Genomic DNA, 16,835 nt, shown 5'->3' with positions numbered 1-16,835 from the left:
CCCACACCAGCTGCAGGAACAGGCACAGCCCACAGCAGCTGGAGGAACAGGCACAACCTCACCAGCTGGAGGAACAGATCCCACAGGCAGGAGTAAAGTGCACACCAGCCAGAAGAAATGGATGATATGCTGGCTCTAGGCACCCAAACCCCCACAAACCTCAGCTGAGAAAACCCTCCTTGACCTGTCAACCAGCCAGTTACCATAGCCTTGGTCATTCAGGCCAAAAGACAATAAAGGAACAAAAGACCCAGCCAACAAAGATATCATAAGAATCAACACCCATACTTATAATTATCCCAAACCCAGATGGGTAAACAGCAGTGTAAAAATACACTCAACAACATCAAGAGTAATATGGTAGCACCAGAAACTAGTGGTTATACCACACCAAGACCTGAACATCCCAATACAGGTGAGGTAGAAGGAAATGACCTTAAAAATAACTTTATGAAGATGATAGAGACCCTGAGACAATTTTGGCCCCCAAATAACTCACCATACAAGTTCTACACAACCAAAATGCCCATGAACCACAACCATGACCAAAATGACAGAAATCATGCTTAGTGACAGAAACCTAGACAATATCGTGGCTTGTGATACCATGGATCTTGGAGGAGAACCTACAATTACCACTTTGCTAAACAGGCAATGCCCTAACTACACTCTTAATATTGTCTTTACACACCTAAGTGCAGTCCTTACCTCTCAACAAGGAACCTTCCCGCTGCAACTGATGAAGACCATTTCAGAAAACTGTCAGCCAAAAGGTAGAGTTGTGGATCCCAGTCTAAACTGTTAGGTCTACAGCACAATTCCGCACCCAAGGCTTAGGGATCATCACTGAAGAAGGGGGGGGGAATGTAAGAATCAGAGGAAGAGTTTAGTTTGGGCTGTTGGGACAGTGCTTCCCCAATGGAGCTTGGTTTCTGCTTTGAGCAATACAAGCCCTCCTGCTGAACTGATTGATGTCTGGGTGTTCAACAAAAGGCTCGGGGCTGATGAGCTGGGCTCAGTCACGTTGAAAAGCATGGCAGGATACCCTCACAGTGGTTCAGTAGAAGGAGAGAACCAGATTGGGGAGATGTGGTGGTTCAGGTTCAGATGTTACCTTTGAGATTTGTGGCCTGCTGCGTAGGACTGGGTTCACCAGAGGAAATACACTCCACTGATGTTTCTTATTCCATATTGAACAGCTTCAGGCAACGTTGCAACTGGAAAGGGGCACTCTAAATCCAATAAAGAAAATACTTACCCGGGCAAAGTGGCACACGCCTTTTATCCCAGCTCCCCTGAGGCAGAGGCTGGCGGATCTCTAAGAGTTAGAACGAAACAACTCATGAGTTTCAAGTGGCTTTAAACACAGTGAATTTCAATTCCGTCAAAGCTTCACGGAAAGACAATGTCTAAAAGCAAAAAAGCCAAACACACACAAAAAGAGAATACTAATTTACTAGACCTTGGCCCAGCATTGAAACAGCTTAAAAAATCAGGCTGTATTGGCCCTCTGCCTTTTTAGGTCCAGATCAATAAAACCAAACTTCTCCCCATCACAGCATACTTTCCTGGAGGGGAACAATCTCCATCTGTCTCCGGGTTTGATGCATGCTTCATGGGTACCAAAGCCTCTGCATTTTTACCTAAATTTGGGAAAGAGCAGCTGCCCTCTGCTGGCCACATCTGCATAACGCAGCCCGTAGGAGACGGGTCGGTCTCTGGTTGATGACGTCACCGGGCATCGGAGGCGGGGCGGGCGCGTGACGTGACCTTGCGCGCCGAAGCCCGGGTCGAGCCGCATGGCTGCGGGCTGTGCGGAGTCTCCGCGGCCCAGGGTGGCCCCGGCGAGGCCCGCTGCTGCTCAGGCCGGGGTCCTGCCCTGCTTGGAGCTGCCGAGCTACGCCGCGGCGTGCGCGCTGGTGAGCAGCCGCTACTCGTGCCTGGTGGCCGGCCCGCACCGCAGGCACATCGCGCTGTCGCCGCGCTACCTGAGCCGGAAGCGCACGGGCATCCGCGAGCAGCTGGACGCCGAGCTGCTGCGCTACTCCGAGAGGTACGGTCTCCGGCGGGCCCGCCGCCCTTCGCGGCGTGGGGGTGGGCTCCGGCCCGGTGACCCCACGGCGCCGCGGACCCTGCATCCGCAGCACACACCCGCGCGCGTCCTGGGACCGCAGGGTATGGGGGAGAACAGGGGACCCAGCCCCTGGGGAGGAAGCTGACAGCAAGTGCGAGCGCGGGCGAAGAGCGTCCCAGTGCGGAGTCCGGGACTGCCGGCGTCTAGTGACGCGGTAGACTGAGCTTTATAAAAGTTTCACTTTTAGCCACTTCCGGGTGAGTTCCCGTTAGTAGTGAAATTTTGCTGTCAGTACGAGATTCTCTTTCCTTGGAAGACAGCGTATAAACATGGGCATAGGCGGGTTTGTTGTTAGCTTGGGGTGATTTTCCGAGGTTTTCTTCTCTACGGCCCAGTTGGAAGTGCACGATGAATATCGCTTTTTGCCTAGTTTTGTTTGTAGGAACAGAAAGTTTATTCAGCTCTCTAGACACGAATAAACAAAATAAAACTAGTGTATTTGTATTACGATACTCAAGAGTAACTTGAAAAAAAGCCTGAGAATTAAGTCTCAGAGTTTCAAAGAGAAGTGATAATACCCTAGTACTCCACAATTAATTTGGTGCGAAAGGGGACGAGGTTCCAAGACCGAGGCATAGGTTCCCCGAGACGTCATCGTTCTTCAGGGATTCCATGGAACTCCGGAGTTTCGGGGATTCTTGTGGTGACTGTTCTTAGGGAAATTATCTAAAGCTGTTACCACTTCTCTGGGCACCCCATTTCTATCAAGCCTGCCTAGGATAATAAACCCAGCTTCCTCGAAGCGCCAGTGCATTCTTGGATGTCTGCACATCTTGGGGAGTTGCAGAGAAAGACAAAAGTAGGATCCTACTTTCAGGGAGCTTAGAGCTATTGTGGGGACATAAATGTAAGACAAATCCAGAGAACTGTTAAAATTTGACAGACCTAAATTCAGTTACATAGAAGTGAAACTAGTCTTGTAGCTTTTGAGAACAACACAATAGGACGTGGTTAGAGGGTACGTTACAGCCAGTGAGCGGCATAAACAGATGGGTAGTAAACGCCGGCTGTGTGCTCGGACCAGAGGGCTTTACGTAGTGTGTAACTGTGGGGAAGCTTACGGCAGGGGAAATGGGGAAACGCATTGACGCTGGATACCTAAGTGGAGTGTCACAGACGGGGTGTGGGGGGGTGGGGTGAGCTGGGGGTTGGGTGACTTAGAAAATGGCCTTTATTCTTTCCCCTTCTGCCTTCATCTGTTATATTCTCTCTCTCTCATATTTTACTTCCTGTTTTACTTTTGTTTTCTTTGTTTTACTTTTGTTTTCGTTGTATTAGATTTACTTGTGTGCCTGGAGTCGTCAGAAGGCATCGTATCTTCAGAAATTGGAATTATGGATGGTTGTGAACCTCTAAGTGGGTGGGACTGGAACCTGGGTCCTTTGCAGGAGCACCAAGTGCTCTTTACCACTGACCTATCTCTCCGGCCCGGTGATGTTGCTTTTAAAGCACACCTGTTGCTTTATCCACTTACTAGCCTCCAGCTGAGACTTGGCATTTTTTCTAGAGGAGCAGTAAATATCTGCATTCCCTGGGACGTGGCCAAATCTGCAATTTAAGAAGCAATTTTGAATTAGATGATATTTTAAATAGGATGAGGCAATAGAGAGAGATCGTTTCTTTTTGTAATTAGCTAAGTAAAATGATTAGAAGGTTCGAAAGATTTAAGAACATACAAGGTGATCATTAAATATGAAAACACAGGCGGTTATGTTACTTAGTATTCTAACCAATTACTTCCTTCATCATTAAGGGAAATTGTCTAGAGATGTATAATAGAAGCTGTTATTCCCGATGAGAAATAGATAATTTCTGTAGCAGAATTGGATAATGCAACCATATAGAATGGAATATGCTCTTAAATCCATCTGGATACCTCCCTTCCTTATTACTCATGAGTTATGCTAAAAGAAACCTAGTTTTTTCAGTGCAGATTAGATTCCAGTGTTATCTGAGTATTAAGAGTATTAATAAAGTAAGGAAGAGACAAAACATTGAAAGTGTTGGGAACTGTATTATAATATTAATTAACCATTTATTCTGTATAGTTTATGTTTTCAGACTTGGGGGCAAGTGGGCAATTCCATAGTATCAGTAGGTCTGGATCCTCATATATACATACACACATGTGTGTATATATATATATATGTACACATCCATATATACATACACACACACACACATACATACATAGAGAGGAATTGAGACGTCCAGACTCCCATGTTTGCTTAAGTCATCTCTCCAATACTCCTATTTGACAGACTTCCTTTCTTTCTCAGTGGCACAGTCTTTCTAAAGTGGTAATCCCATTTCAGCTTTGGACTGTTGTCTTAGAGAAAGTAAGTGGTTTTCTTAAATCAGATTATAACTTCTAAGTTGAATTTGTAAGAAGCTTGTTGTGGGAAAAAGAAAACTAAACAAAGCCCATTGTTTTCCGTTTGGCATCCTTGTGTTATTTAAAGACACCAAATGCATTCTCTCCTAGTAGTTCCAAAGAAGTCTGAAGTGCTCCAGCTGCATATCCCGTCAGTGTGATTTAGATGTCCCCACATAGCCTATGTGAAGTTCCCATGTGAACCTGATAGCTACTTGAGAGTTTTTGTTTTTTTAATAAGATAAAAGAGAAAAAGTCATACAGTGTTAGAGTGTCTTTCTTCGAGTGTATGACTTTTGGTAAGGTACTCTAAGTAGTTTCTCAGAGGTTTTATGGTTTGCACAAGTTGTTTTAGCCTTTCAGTGGTCATAGCATCCTTAGTGATGGTGAATCCTTGGGGACCTAGTGTCCCCTTAGAAGCAATAATTTCCACTGTTCTCTTTACTGTTATGAAAACATTGTCCACTATGCTGAAATGAAATTTAAAAGTTAACAAAACCTACATAATTAAAATTTTTACATGGTGTTCTAGCCACATGTACTTTTAATCCATGACATCAAGTGCAATGCCTGGGCAGACTGAAGACGTTGGATGCTTCTGCATGCGCACATAGGAATTTCTGGATAAGAGATGCAGTCACAGTGAGCATTGACTCAGGCATTTGCAGTTAGAACTCAGTTAACACATGCTGTATCTACATTATCAGTGCTTTTATGAAATAGTTACTCAGGTAACAGTGCTGCGTCTACATTATCAGCGCTTTTAGGAAATAGTTACTCAGGTAACATAAGCTGCATCTATATTATCAGTGCTTTTATGAAATAGTTACTCTTGGTAAAGTACCACAAAGCAGTCTTCTTGGATTTAAGTATTAACCCATTCCCAGCATTTTTTAGTATGTTAAGAGCATGCAAAGTTGACAGATGACTTTTGATATACTTATTTTTAAATGTAAATTCTATCCCCATCATTATAATCAAGAATCATGCATAGAGGCTGCTTGCACATGTACAGAACTGTTCTTTCCTGGCTGTGATAAACACGAACATGCTACATTTCCCCAAGTGCCTTCTAGGGGACAGTGGTGCTCTCCTCACGGAGAATCACTTCTGAGTATTATGTAGAGGGAAGGCTTCTCGTGGAAACCACAGAGACCTTTTTATATCACTTGTGGTGTTGCTTCTTGCTTTTCCTTTCTGTTCCGTTTTTCAGTGTCTCTAATATTACCGTAGTGATGTTATGACTCCTGCCTACGTAAGCTGCGTGTAGAAGCTATAAACTTGGAGAGTGCTCTCCTGCGAAGATCTCTGAGTTTATGGGTTTCTAATTAGGTATCTATTACAGTTTCTTCCCTATGAGTTGTGCTGTTTTGCTAACATGAAATCTGTTAGAGAGAATCCTTTCTCTTACTCTGGATGGATTGTACTGGAAACTTAATTGAGGCCAAAAAACATTTTCCGACATCTGCGACCCTAAAGTCGTATACAAAATCCAAACAAAAATGGAGATGGATTCAGTAAAACTAGGTTTCGAATAGTAATTCATTTTCACATGGGGAAGGAGTGGTTGGTTTCTTTGGGAGTCAGGAACTTTTCTTCAGGAAGTGTTTGCTGAGGGAGGTAAATAATAAATGGTCAGTAGTGAAGTGTGGCCTGTTACCAAGTGATACGGTTGTGCACGCTAATGTTTCTTTTTACTAGAGAAGGCATTAGTTTTGTATTTTTCTGTACTAAGTCATTGACTCCGGTGATGACATGGTGTAACATTAAACAGTAGTACTTCCCTTGTTATATTCTGTGAGGCATAGTAACTTAGTAATGGTAGATAATGTCAGAATTTCCCATAATCACTCATACATGTACCTGGGTGTTCCTTCACCTCGTCCCCCTGTTTCTCCTAGTGTGACTGAGTCACATAGCATATAAAGTGCCAGTTTATTGCAGGGCATAGTTCTGAAGACCCGTGTTGATAGTTGCTTTAACTTAACAAACACATTGGGATTTTTTGGTAAAGTGTAATTGGTAAGATCTGCTATTGTTCAAAGACCTCAAAAGAACAGTACTCAACTTCATTTGGAAAAGCAAAAAACCCAAGATAGCCAAAACAACCCTGTGCAATAAAAGAATTTCTGGAGGTATCACAATCCCTGACTTCAAACTCTGCTACAGAGATACAGTACTGAAAACAGCCTGGTATTGGCATTAGAACAGACAGGAGGACCAATGGAACCGAATAGAAGACCCAGATATCAATCACACATCTTTGAACATCTGATCTTTGGTAAAGAAGTAAAAAATATCAAATGGAAAAAAGGAAAGCATATTTAACAGGTGGTGCTGGCATAACTAGATATCAACATGTAGAAGAATGAAAATAGATCCATATCTATCTCCATGCACAAAACTCAAGTCCAAATGGATCAAAGACCTCAACATAAAACCAGCCACACTGAACCTTATAGAAGAGAAAGTGGGAAGTACACTTGAACTTATTGGCACAGGGAACCACTTCATAAATATAACTCCAGCAGCACAGACACTGAGAGAAACAATTAATAAATGGGACCTTCTGAAACTGAAAAGCTTCTATAAAGCAAAGGACACAGTCAACAAGACAAAACAACAGCCTACAGAATGGGAAAAGATCGTCATTAACCCCACATCAGACAGAGGTATGATCTCCAAAATGTACAAAGAGCTCAAGAAATTGGACACCAAAAGATCACATAATCCAATAAAAAAAATGGAGTACAGACCTAAACAGAGAACTCTCAACAGAGGAATCTAAAATGACTGAAAGATACTTAGGAAATGTTCAACATAGTCATCAGAGAAATGCAGATCAAGACAACTCTGAGATTTCATCTTACGCCTGTAAGAATGGCCAAAATCAAAAAAACTGATGACAGCTTATGCTGGAGAGGTTGTGGGGAAAAGGGAGCACTTCTGCATTGCTGGTGGGAGTGCAAGCTGGTAAAGCCCCTTTCGATACCAGTGTGGCGATTTCTCAGAAAATTAGGAAACCACTTTCCTCAAGACCCAGTAATACCACTTTTGGGTATATATCCAAAGGATGCTCAATTGTGCCACAAGGACATGTGTTCAACTATGTTCATAGCAGCTTTGTTTGTCATAACCAGAACCTGGAAACAACCTAAATGCCTCTTGACCAAAGAATGGATTAGAAAAATGTGGTACATTTATATAATGGAGTACTACACAGCAGAAAAAAAATAACAACATCTTGAATTTTGCAGGAAAATGGATGGAGTTAGAAAACATTATTTTGAGTGAGGTAATCCAGACCTAGAAAGACAATTATCACATGTACTCACTCATAGGTGGTTTTTAAACATAAAGCAAAGAAAACCAGCCTACAAACCACAATCCCAGAGAACTTAGACAACAATGCGGTGACTAAGAGAGACTTACATAGATCTAATCTACATGGGAAGTAGAAAAAGACAAGATCTCCTGAGTAAATTGGAAGCATGGGGACTTTGGGGGAGGACTAAAGGGGGAGGGGAGAGACAGGGAGGGGAGCAGAGAAAAATGTAGAGCTCAATAAAAATCAATAAAATAAAAAATCCTCAGGAGGAAGAACCTTTAAAAAAAAAATATCTGCTATTGTTAGCCTATAACCCTACAAGATTAGTGATGCCATTGCCGTTATGTTCTGGCGATGGCCGGTATATCAGGGAGGTATAGCAGATCAGTGTGATTATATTTTTTGTTTTGGGTTGGATTTTCTTTCTTTTTTTTTAATTTCTTTTTTTTAATTCTTTTTTTAACTATTTATTTATTATGTATACAATATTCTGTCTGTGTGTATGTCTGCAGGCCAGAAGAGGGCACCACACCTCATTACAGATGGTTGTGAGCCACCATGTGGTTGCCGGGAATTGAACTCAGAACCTTTGGAAGAACAGGCAATGCTCTTAACCACTGAGCCATTTCTCCAGCCCTTAATTTCTTTTTTTGAGACAGGGTTTTTTTGTGTAGCCCTGGCTATCCTGGAACTCACTCTTTAAACCAGGCTGACCTCGAACTCAGAGATACCCCTGCCTCTCAGCTTTGTGCCACCATTGCTAAGTTATCTTTAAGGATTAACATTATCTTTTTTTTTTTTTAACAGCCTTTTAGGTGTCCCTATTGCATATGATAACATCAGAGTTGTGGGTGAACTGGGAGATATTTATGATGACCAAGGACACATTCACCTTAATATTGAAGCAGATTTTGTTATTTTCTGCCCTGAGCCAGGGCAGAAGTTAATGGTACGTACATCATCGTTCTCACTTTGTTGATATGATCTTCTCTCTCTGTGCCCCTACCCTGACCTTAAGCCCTTCCAACTCCCTAGTAATCACTAGTCTACTTGCAGGTTACTTTTAAAAATGGAATTTAGTGTCCCCAGGGAAGAAAACCTGCACTGGTCTTTGGGTGCCTGGTTTATTTCTCCAACGTGATTCATGCTGCAGGAATTCTTCCTTTTGTGTGGATATTTGTTTCACAGTGCTGTGCTGTGCCTGCAGACCATAACTATACATTCATCCTTGACAGGCGTGCAGCTCGATCTGTGTCTTAGCTATTGTGAACAGTGCCATGTAAACACGGGTGTACAGGCGTTCCTGCTCTGGGTTGATTTTATTTCTCTCGGATTGTTGCGATCATGTGGTGGTACACTACCTTTTGTTGTTAAGAATGTACATCCTGCATCCATAGTGTCTGTCCGTTTACATTCACACCAGGAGCTTGTATGGTTCTTTCTCTCACATCTTTCCAGGATGTAATTTTTGCTGTTTTCACTGTTGTAGGTGGGGTTTTGAGTCGTTTTCTTGTTGCTATGACAAAGTAGTTGACAGAAACAGCTTGAGGGAGGAGAGATTTTGTTCGGCTCCTGCTTTTCCTGGCATGGATGTCGGGGCAGTTTTTATCCTGCTGGGCCAAGAAGCAGAGAAGGGAACACTGGTACCTAACTAGATTCTGTTTTTCTCCTTTTGTTCTCTCTGGGCCCTGGCCCTGCTTCTGCTCCTATTTGGGGCTGTTTTCACAGGTTTGTTAGTCTTTTTGGAAACTGTCTCATAGACACACTCAGGCCTGTCACTGGGTTCTGAGGGCTCTGCTGGGGTTCATGTCTTGCTCTTCATTTGCCGGCTGTGGTTGGATTAGAAGTACTGAAGCTTTCTCTTGGCTGCCTGTTGGGCATAGTTTCAGCAGCTCACTTCTGGTGGTACTAGCACTGAGCTTCACTGTGACAGGCTTAGCACAAGGTTTAAAGTAAGCTCACCCACTAGTCAGTTCGCTGATCCCTTTATTCTCATTTGGTGGTCCCTACAGATGAACAGCCATCTGTAGGGAGGATTGCTAGAGAACCTTAATCGGCTCCCAGCTTTGTCCAAAGCTTATATTAGAGTCCAGTCTCCAAGCTTACATCCCTTAGGTTTTCACAGATTTACTGTCCTGTCTGTTCAACACCGTACAGACTACTTGGCCTGCCTGGAGTTCCCTCACTACCTCCTTTCTAATCCTCACTGTTCACAACAGTTCCTGGTAGCCATTGATCTTTTTACTATCCCAGTTTTCCTTTTTCTAAGATGCTAGAAACTTAAAATTCTATCTATTTGTTGTTCATGCGTGTACCTGCCACCGTATGCAGAGTCAGTTGTCTCCTTTCACCACTTGGGTCGTGGGGATCCAATTCAGGTCATCATCCTGTGCTGACTAAACTGTCTTAGCAGCCCATAGGAGATATGTACCCTTGAAGCAAGTATTCTTTTCAGATTGGCTTCCTCATTTAGCTGTGCATATGATTCCTTTCTTTGTGTCTAAAACTTGATACCTTGTTCTCTCTCCCTCCCTCTCCCTCTGTCTCGCCCTCTAAATGTTGAGAAATAAATACTCCATTCTGTCACTGTGCCATGGTTTGTTCTGTTTAGAGACCGTCAGATACCTGGTCAGGACAGATACGCGAGCATGCACGTTCACCTTATTTTATGTTCTGTGTTTCAGAAAATGCGTCTTTAAAAAATATTGTAGGGTTTTCATTCATATACTTCATGCATGTTGATTCCTGAAGGAGAATAGAAACTAAATTTCATGGAAAACTACCTTTTTTAAGTCTTAAAGTCATATAGTACCTTATGTTTTTTTGATTTAGTCAAGAATCTGTGTTCCGGGTTGATAAAGAATAAACGTAATAAAACTGTTTATATCATGTTAGTTTGAATTAGTAAACTATGGAATTGAGTGCTTTGAAGCTCAGTCTGTGTAGAGAAATGCTAATCTGTACCCGCTTGCAAACTTCTTGCCTTGTGCTTTTCACATATTACATATGCACATCACGGTGCAGTCTCCTGACTTCAGTGTGGTCATAGAGTCGTCTGCTCCGAGACCCTGCAGTGGGAACTCAGGCTCCTCTGTCCATCCCCATCCCCACCATGCCTTAGATTAAGGCGGAACTGGCTTAGTTGTTGCTTATATTTAATAAAGTTTAAAGTTTCTAAGTTTTCTAAAATTATGCTTTGCTATGACTTAATAAGTTGTTAGATTTTTTAATAAACTTTTATGATATGAAAACATAACATTAATCCAGTATTTTCTCTTCTGAAGGTGAGTTTCAGAATTACACAGTTGACTTCTTTGCTCTCTTCTTGATGTTGTTTCTTTCTTTTCTCTCCTCTACAGGGCACAGTTAATAAAGTCTCCTCTAGTCATATTGGCTGTCTAGTGCATGGGTGTTTTAATGCCTCTATTCCTAAACCTGAGCAGATGTCCTATGAGGAGTGGCAGACCTTGGAGATAAATGTAGGCGATGAGCTGGAATTTGATGTATTTCGCTTAGACTCAGATTCTGCTGGAGTCTTCTGCATTCGAGGAAAACTAAATGCCACAAGGTTAGTGTATGACAATTGCAACAATAAACAGCAGACTCTGTTGTTTTTGGTGTATACCAGAAGTACACACTTCCTTATCAAATGTCCCTGGGTTAGTTAATTCACCTGGATTTAATGTTTAATAGCCCGGATTTTCTTAACCATCCCCAAAGTCTGAAGCTGTGTTTGAGCTTCTGTAGAAGTTCAGTAAAAGGAAAAAAAAATAACATTTTTGTTTTTATTAAATTTGGGCCAGGTGTAGTAGCATGTGCCAGTAATCGTAGCACAGAGGATCCTCAGTTGGAGGCCAGCCTGCCCTAGGGAGAAAGCAAAGATCACAAAGGAGCTGGGTGATTTTACCATTGAGCTCGACATTGACAACTTGTAGATATCTCAGTGGCCTTAGTAATATCAAGACAGGACTTTTGGAATTAGAGCCACACCAACTACCTTATGTTCCTTTGTTATGCCAAAAAAACAGGCTCTTGAAATTGTCTTGGCCTCATTTTTCCTGTCTTTTTGATTATTGCTGTTAATATTTTTAAAATCTGCTCATTTACAGTTTGCAGCTTAAGAGCTCTGTAGTTTCTGAAGACGTAGCAGAAACTGGCATTGAAGAGGTTGCTGAAAAAATTTCAAAGAAGAAAAAGAAGAAGAAGAAAGACACAGAAGCAGATGCAGCAGCCAACGGTGTCCCAGAGCTAGCAGATTGTACAGATGTCACGCCAAGGGAAGAAACAGACGTACTGTGTGGAGATCCTGTGAATGACCTCTGTGAGGAAGAGCCAAGGAAGAAGAAAAAAAAGAAGAAAAGACACCAGGAAGAGCAGGACCCTGCTCTCCAAGCCAGTGACTCCAGTGGCTATCAGAGTGACCATAAGAAAAAGAAGAAGAAAAGGAAGCAGAGTGCAGAGATCGACTCTGTCACCTAAGAGGAGACCGTGACTGCCTTCTCCAGTGTTGACAGACTTACAATAGTGCTGATGGACAGATTCTGTGGAAGGTCGGAAATGCCGAAATATGCGGGACGTTCACAGACACACGATTGTAATTGGAGAGTTTTGTACTAAAATCACACGAGTGACTGTAAACTTTAGATAATAGCAGTATTGTTAAAGTATGATTTATTACATACAGTATAAAATGTTAACACCTGCTTCCACTCCTGTGATAAATTATACGTTCTCAATATTTGCCAAAGAACTTTATAAATACTTTCAGTTTTTTTCTGATAATAAATTTTGCCTTTAGTCAGAACATGATTTTTTTTTAATTTTTAAAATCTCAATACATTTACTAGTTTTAAATTTCCTTTAAACAATATTTCTATTTTTTTTTTTTTGTTTGTTTGGTTGGTTTTTTGAGACAGGGTTTCTCTGTGGTTTTGGAGCCTGTCTTGGAACTAGCTCTTGTAGACCGAGCTGGCCTCGAACTCACAGAGATCCGCCTGCCTCTGCCTCCCGAGTGCTGGGATTAAAGGCGTGCGCCACCACTGCCCGGCTCAGTATTTCTCTTTTACTGAGTATGTATAGCTAAAGAATACCTAGACCTCTTACCTCCCTGTGACTGTCAGTGATGACTGTGTGGTGGATGAGAAACTCGTTCTCTCCTCCCAGGAGAGGGGTGTGTGCGTGCCTGCGCGCGCTGCTCTAACCCTGAGACTGCTGGGAAGGCTGTTAACTTTTACCTCAGGTCTCTGTGGTCTTCATTTTGTGTGTATGGATCATGAACAAGATGGAGATGGGAAAAATGCGACTCTTACTAGTTGAAAATTTGTAGTAACTTTATAATGATTAGAGTTAGGCTACTAGAATTGCTTTTATTGATAAAAATGTGGAATATATTGCGACTGTCCAGAAGATGGGCATGAGAGGATGAACTGTTTGAGGCTCATAATCAGTCCATAACCATGCATTTACAGACATTTAATGTCTGTAATGTTTTTATTAAGGGGCAAGGATATATAGAGTTAGTCAAATGTAGCACGATTACCTGAAACTCAGAAAAGCAAAACAGCCAGCCACTGGCTCTTATCTCTAGCTCAGCTCGAAATGGTGATCCTGCCTTAAGGAATCTCAGAATGACACTGTGTCTGCTGTCTCTTTTTGTTTTAAATTCCTCTCCAGGGCTGGGATTAAAGACATGCACCACTGCCACAGGTTTCTATGGCAAACTAGTGTGGCTGCTGGGATTTAAAGGTATGTGTCACCGCTACCTGATCTCTAAGGCTAATCAATGCTGCAACTTCAGGCAAGCTTTATTTATTAAAATGCAAATGCGATGTAGCTCTTCCATTAAGCAACATGGGAGAAGAATTGTGTAGCTACACATAGAAAAATGAAACTAAAACCTTTTCTCTCACCCTTCGTAACACTCAGAATAGATCAAGGCATACAACATAAAACCCAATACACTGCATCTGATAGAGTACAGGGGAAATGCTTCAACCTGTAGGCTCAGGAAAGGGCTTTCTCAACATATCAGATGGAATCTCAAAGTAGTTTTAACATGCATTTCCCTGATGTTTGGGGTGTTGAACATGAAAACAAAAATGTCTCCTAGACATTTGTACCTCATGTTTTGAGAATTCACTATTTAGTTACATGCCTCATTTTTAAAATTTGGGTTGTTTCTTAATGTTTAATTTTCTTCCCCCCTGGTATATTCTAGTTCCTATCCCTCTGACAGATGTATGCTAATAAAGGTGGTTTCCTATTCACCTGACAGATGGAATTGTCTCCTACACAGAGGCTTTTTAGCTTCATAAGGTCTTGTTTTTCAGTTGCCTGTGCTATCACAGCCCTGGGTAAAACAGTGGGATAGAAGGCTAAAGGGGAGTAAGGAATGGGAAGGGGTAATGTGGTGGCAGATGACAGGCCAGATGAGAGGGAAGACATGGAGAGGGATAGCTAACGCTAATGCCTTTTGGAAAAGTCATGGAAAATTACTGTAGAAACTTCTTGACATATACACACACATATATTTTATAAATAAAACAGTTGAAATAGCTGCCCTAGGCTCTCCAAGACACCGTAGGCTGACATCATCTTACCTAGAATTTTCCATACAAACCTCATGTACACATTCTTATTAGTGTCGTTCATAATTGCTTGCATTTCTTTTGAGATAACACCTTTATTTTGTGATTAAATAATCTAGTACAACTTCCACCCTCCTAAACTTCACTTTCACAAGGGACGTTGGTATCATAGTTCTACCTATGTGTAAACTATGTGGAGAATAATTGAGCTTCAGCTCCCTTAGATTCAACTAATAAATAATTATATACACACATAGAATACACACACAGAGACAGAGAGAGAGGGAGAGAGACTTTGAATTGGGTTACCCTACAATGGGTACCACAGGCCAATTAATAAATATGAATATAAATAATACATATTTTTTTATCACTGAGGTCCCATAGACTCCTTAACATTATGGAATATTGCTAATGTTCTTTGTTGCCCTCAAAAACTTGGTACAGATGTCACACCCTTGAGTCGTAGAACATGGAGGAGTGATTTTGGCACTGACCTGGAGGCTTTATTCCTTTCACAGTGCTGGAGGGCGCTATGTGATTACCAGAGGAGAAATGCAATCATCAGTCTTACTCAGCAACAGATATGGCAAGACATGTTCATTGGTACAATAGTGCTATAAATGTCAAGAGAGATATCAACCCTTTTCTGATTGGGTTTAAGGTCATCTCCACAGGACTAAACTCGTATTTAGCACTGTTATTGGGGCCAAGAACCTATAGCTAGAAAGATCATCAGTAGACATAGGAGAGAACTTACCACTATTATTCTGGTAAATGGATAAAGCTGACTACTAAAAATTTATCATTATATCCACATATCCATGCACCTATCATCACCCACCAAAGACACATTTTGTAACAGATGTTGATTACCAGAGAGACTCATGGCCATGATGAAGAGAACAAGAAGCCACGGCTGAGCCCCAAATGGACTTCTGTTTCACGCCCCTTCCCCCAAGTCCCAGGGATCATTGAGAAAGCAGGTAGAACGCGGGTAAGAGCGGAGGAGTGGATGGCTACAATAAAATACTTTCTAGATAAAGCAAGGACGTTGTATATAGAACTCAGGCAGTAGCCACAGACCTGCGCAAGCATAAGGCGGACAGATTCTCAGCATGTAGAGGGAAAGTGTGCTCAAAATCGCACCTTTGACTGATGAGATGTTGGGAATTGATGGCTTCCAGGAAACAGACTCAGTTTGCTTTAAGGGTGTGGCCTCTTGTGGGTCTACCACAGTCTAATTTATATGGTCAGTATAAGTTAAACTTGGATTTTTGTTGTTTTGGTTCGTTCTTTAACAGTTGGGTAGGGAAGGAGGATGGATTTAAGGGTGTTAAATTTCATCGAAACACAGCGTGCAAAATTCTCAAATAGCTAAAATATTTTTTTAAGTAAAAAGAAAGTTATGGAGGTCAGAGATGCAGTGGCTTTGGCCCTAAGTATGGTCCTTGTTTGAGCTGTCTTTGCATTCATCCCAAGTGAGTGCTCATTATTTTTCTGTTTCACAGATAGTAAACTGAGGCAAATCTTACGAAGTAAAAATGAATCTTAAAATAAACCATAAAGTAAGAACAAAATTTAAAATATAAGGAATTCTGAGTTTGGCATTGTTTTCTTGGCATTTCTCTGAAACTTTGATGCACAGTTAACTAAGGCTCACTTTAATATATCATTGGTTCCCTTTATGAAAAGCAAAGGTGGTGAAATGTTTGATCTACACTGTTTCCCAAACATTTGCCTCTGCACCAATAATTTATTTCATAAAACTGTGTACTTTTGTACTTTCAAATTAATATTTGACACAGTGGATCATCTTAACCCAGCCCTCTTTTCTCAGACACTAGAATGCCAACCCTGTTCTTAGTATACTCATTGAAAAATTGTCTTTGAATATATTTATGTGAGAACTTAGAAAATAAAAAAACGTAATGTTACCAAGTCAAAGAATGGAAACAGAATCAACAACAACAACAGCAACAAAATTGACACAAGAATTTCAGTATCAAATAAGTTTTAGTCTGCATAGTTATAATTAGTCCCGCATTGATTGGATGTAATTAGAAAATGCTCAGTATCTACTGACTTGAAGAATGATTAGCACAAGTTAAATTCCTTGCCAGGTTTTATCTTTGTGGATGAAATAGAAGGCAAGTGAGCTGTCAAAGAAGAGCATAGTCTAGAAAATAAAGTTGGAATGTACTAATGGTAGGAGCAAGAAAGTGAAGATAAATAGATGGGTCTAATACAGAAAAGAAGTTCTTGTCCGTAGGCAAGATCACTAGTTGAAGAGGATCTTAAAGCAATAATTTAAAAACCTCACCATATTTTGTGTAAAGAAATTTGTGCTTATGAACAAGGACACCTTAAATAAAGAATTTGAATTTCAAAGTGTAAAGGGTTTCAATGCTA

General features: G+C 41.4%; 1 protein-coding gene across 1 annotated transcript; it reads left to right on the top strand.

The window, feature by feature from the left end:
• The first annotated feature begins 1,788 nt into the window (after positions 1-1,788).
• Twistnb (TWIST neighbor) lies at positions 1,789-12,642 on the top strand. Its single transcript, XM_005343862.1, has 4 exons — positions 1,789-2,053; positions 8,644-8,785; positions 11,196-11,404; positions 11,946-12,642. Exons 1-4 carry the CDS (start codon positions 1,800-1,802, stop codon positions 12,313-12,315), a joined length of 975 nt encoding a protein of 324 aa, XP_005343919.1. The 5' UTR covers positions 1,789-1,799; the 3' UTR covers positions 12,316-12,642.
• The last annotated feature ends 4,193 nt before the right edge of the window (positions 12,643-16,835 follow it).

This window comes from Microtus ochrogaster, chromosome 1 (genome assembly GCF_000317375.1).
Source record: "Microtus ochrogaster isolate Prairie Vole_2 chromosome 1, MicOch1.0, whole genome shotgun sequence".
In the NCBI taxonomy this organism is placed as follows: Eukaryota; Metazoa; Chordata; class Mammalia; order Rodentia; family Cricetidae; genus Microtus; species Microtus ochrogaster.
The sequence above is the reverse complement of the archived record's forward strand: the minus strand, read 5'-3'. Positions and strand labels throughout refer to the sequence as shown.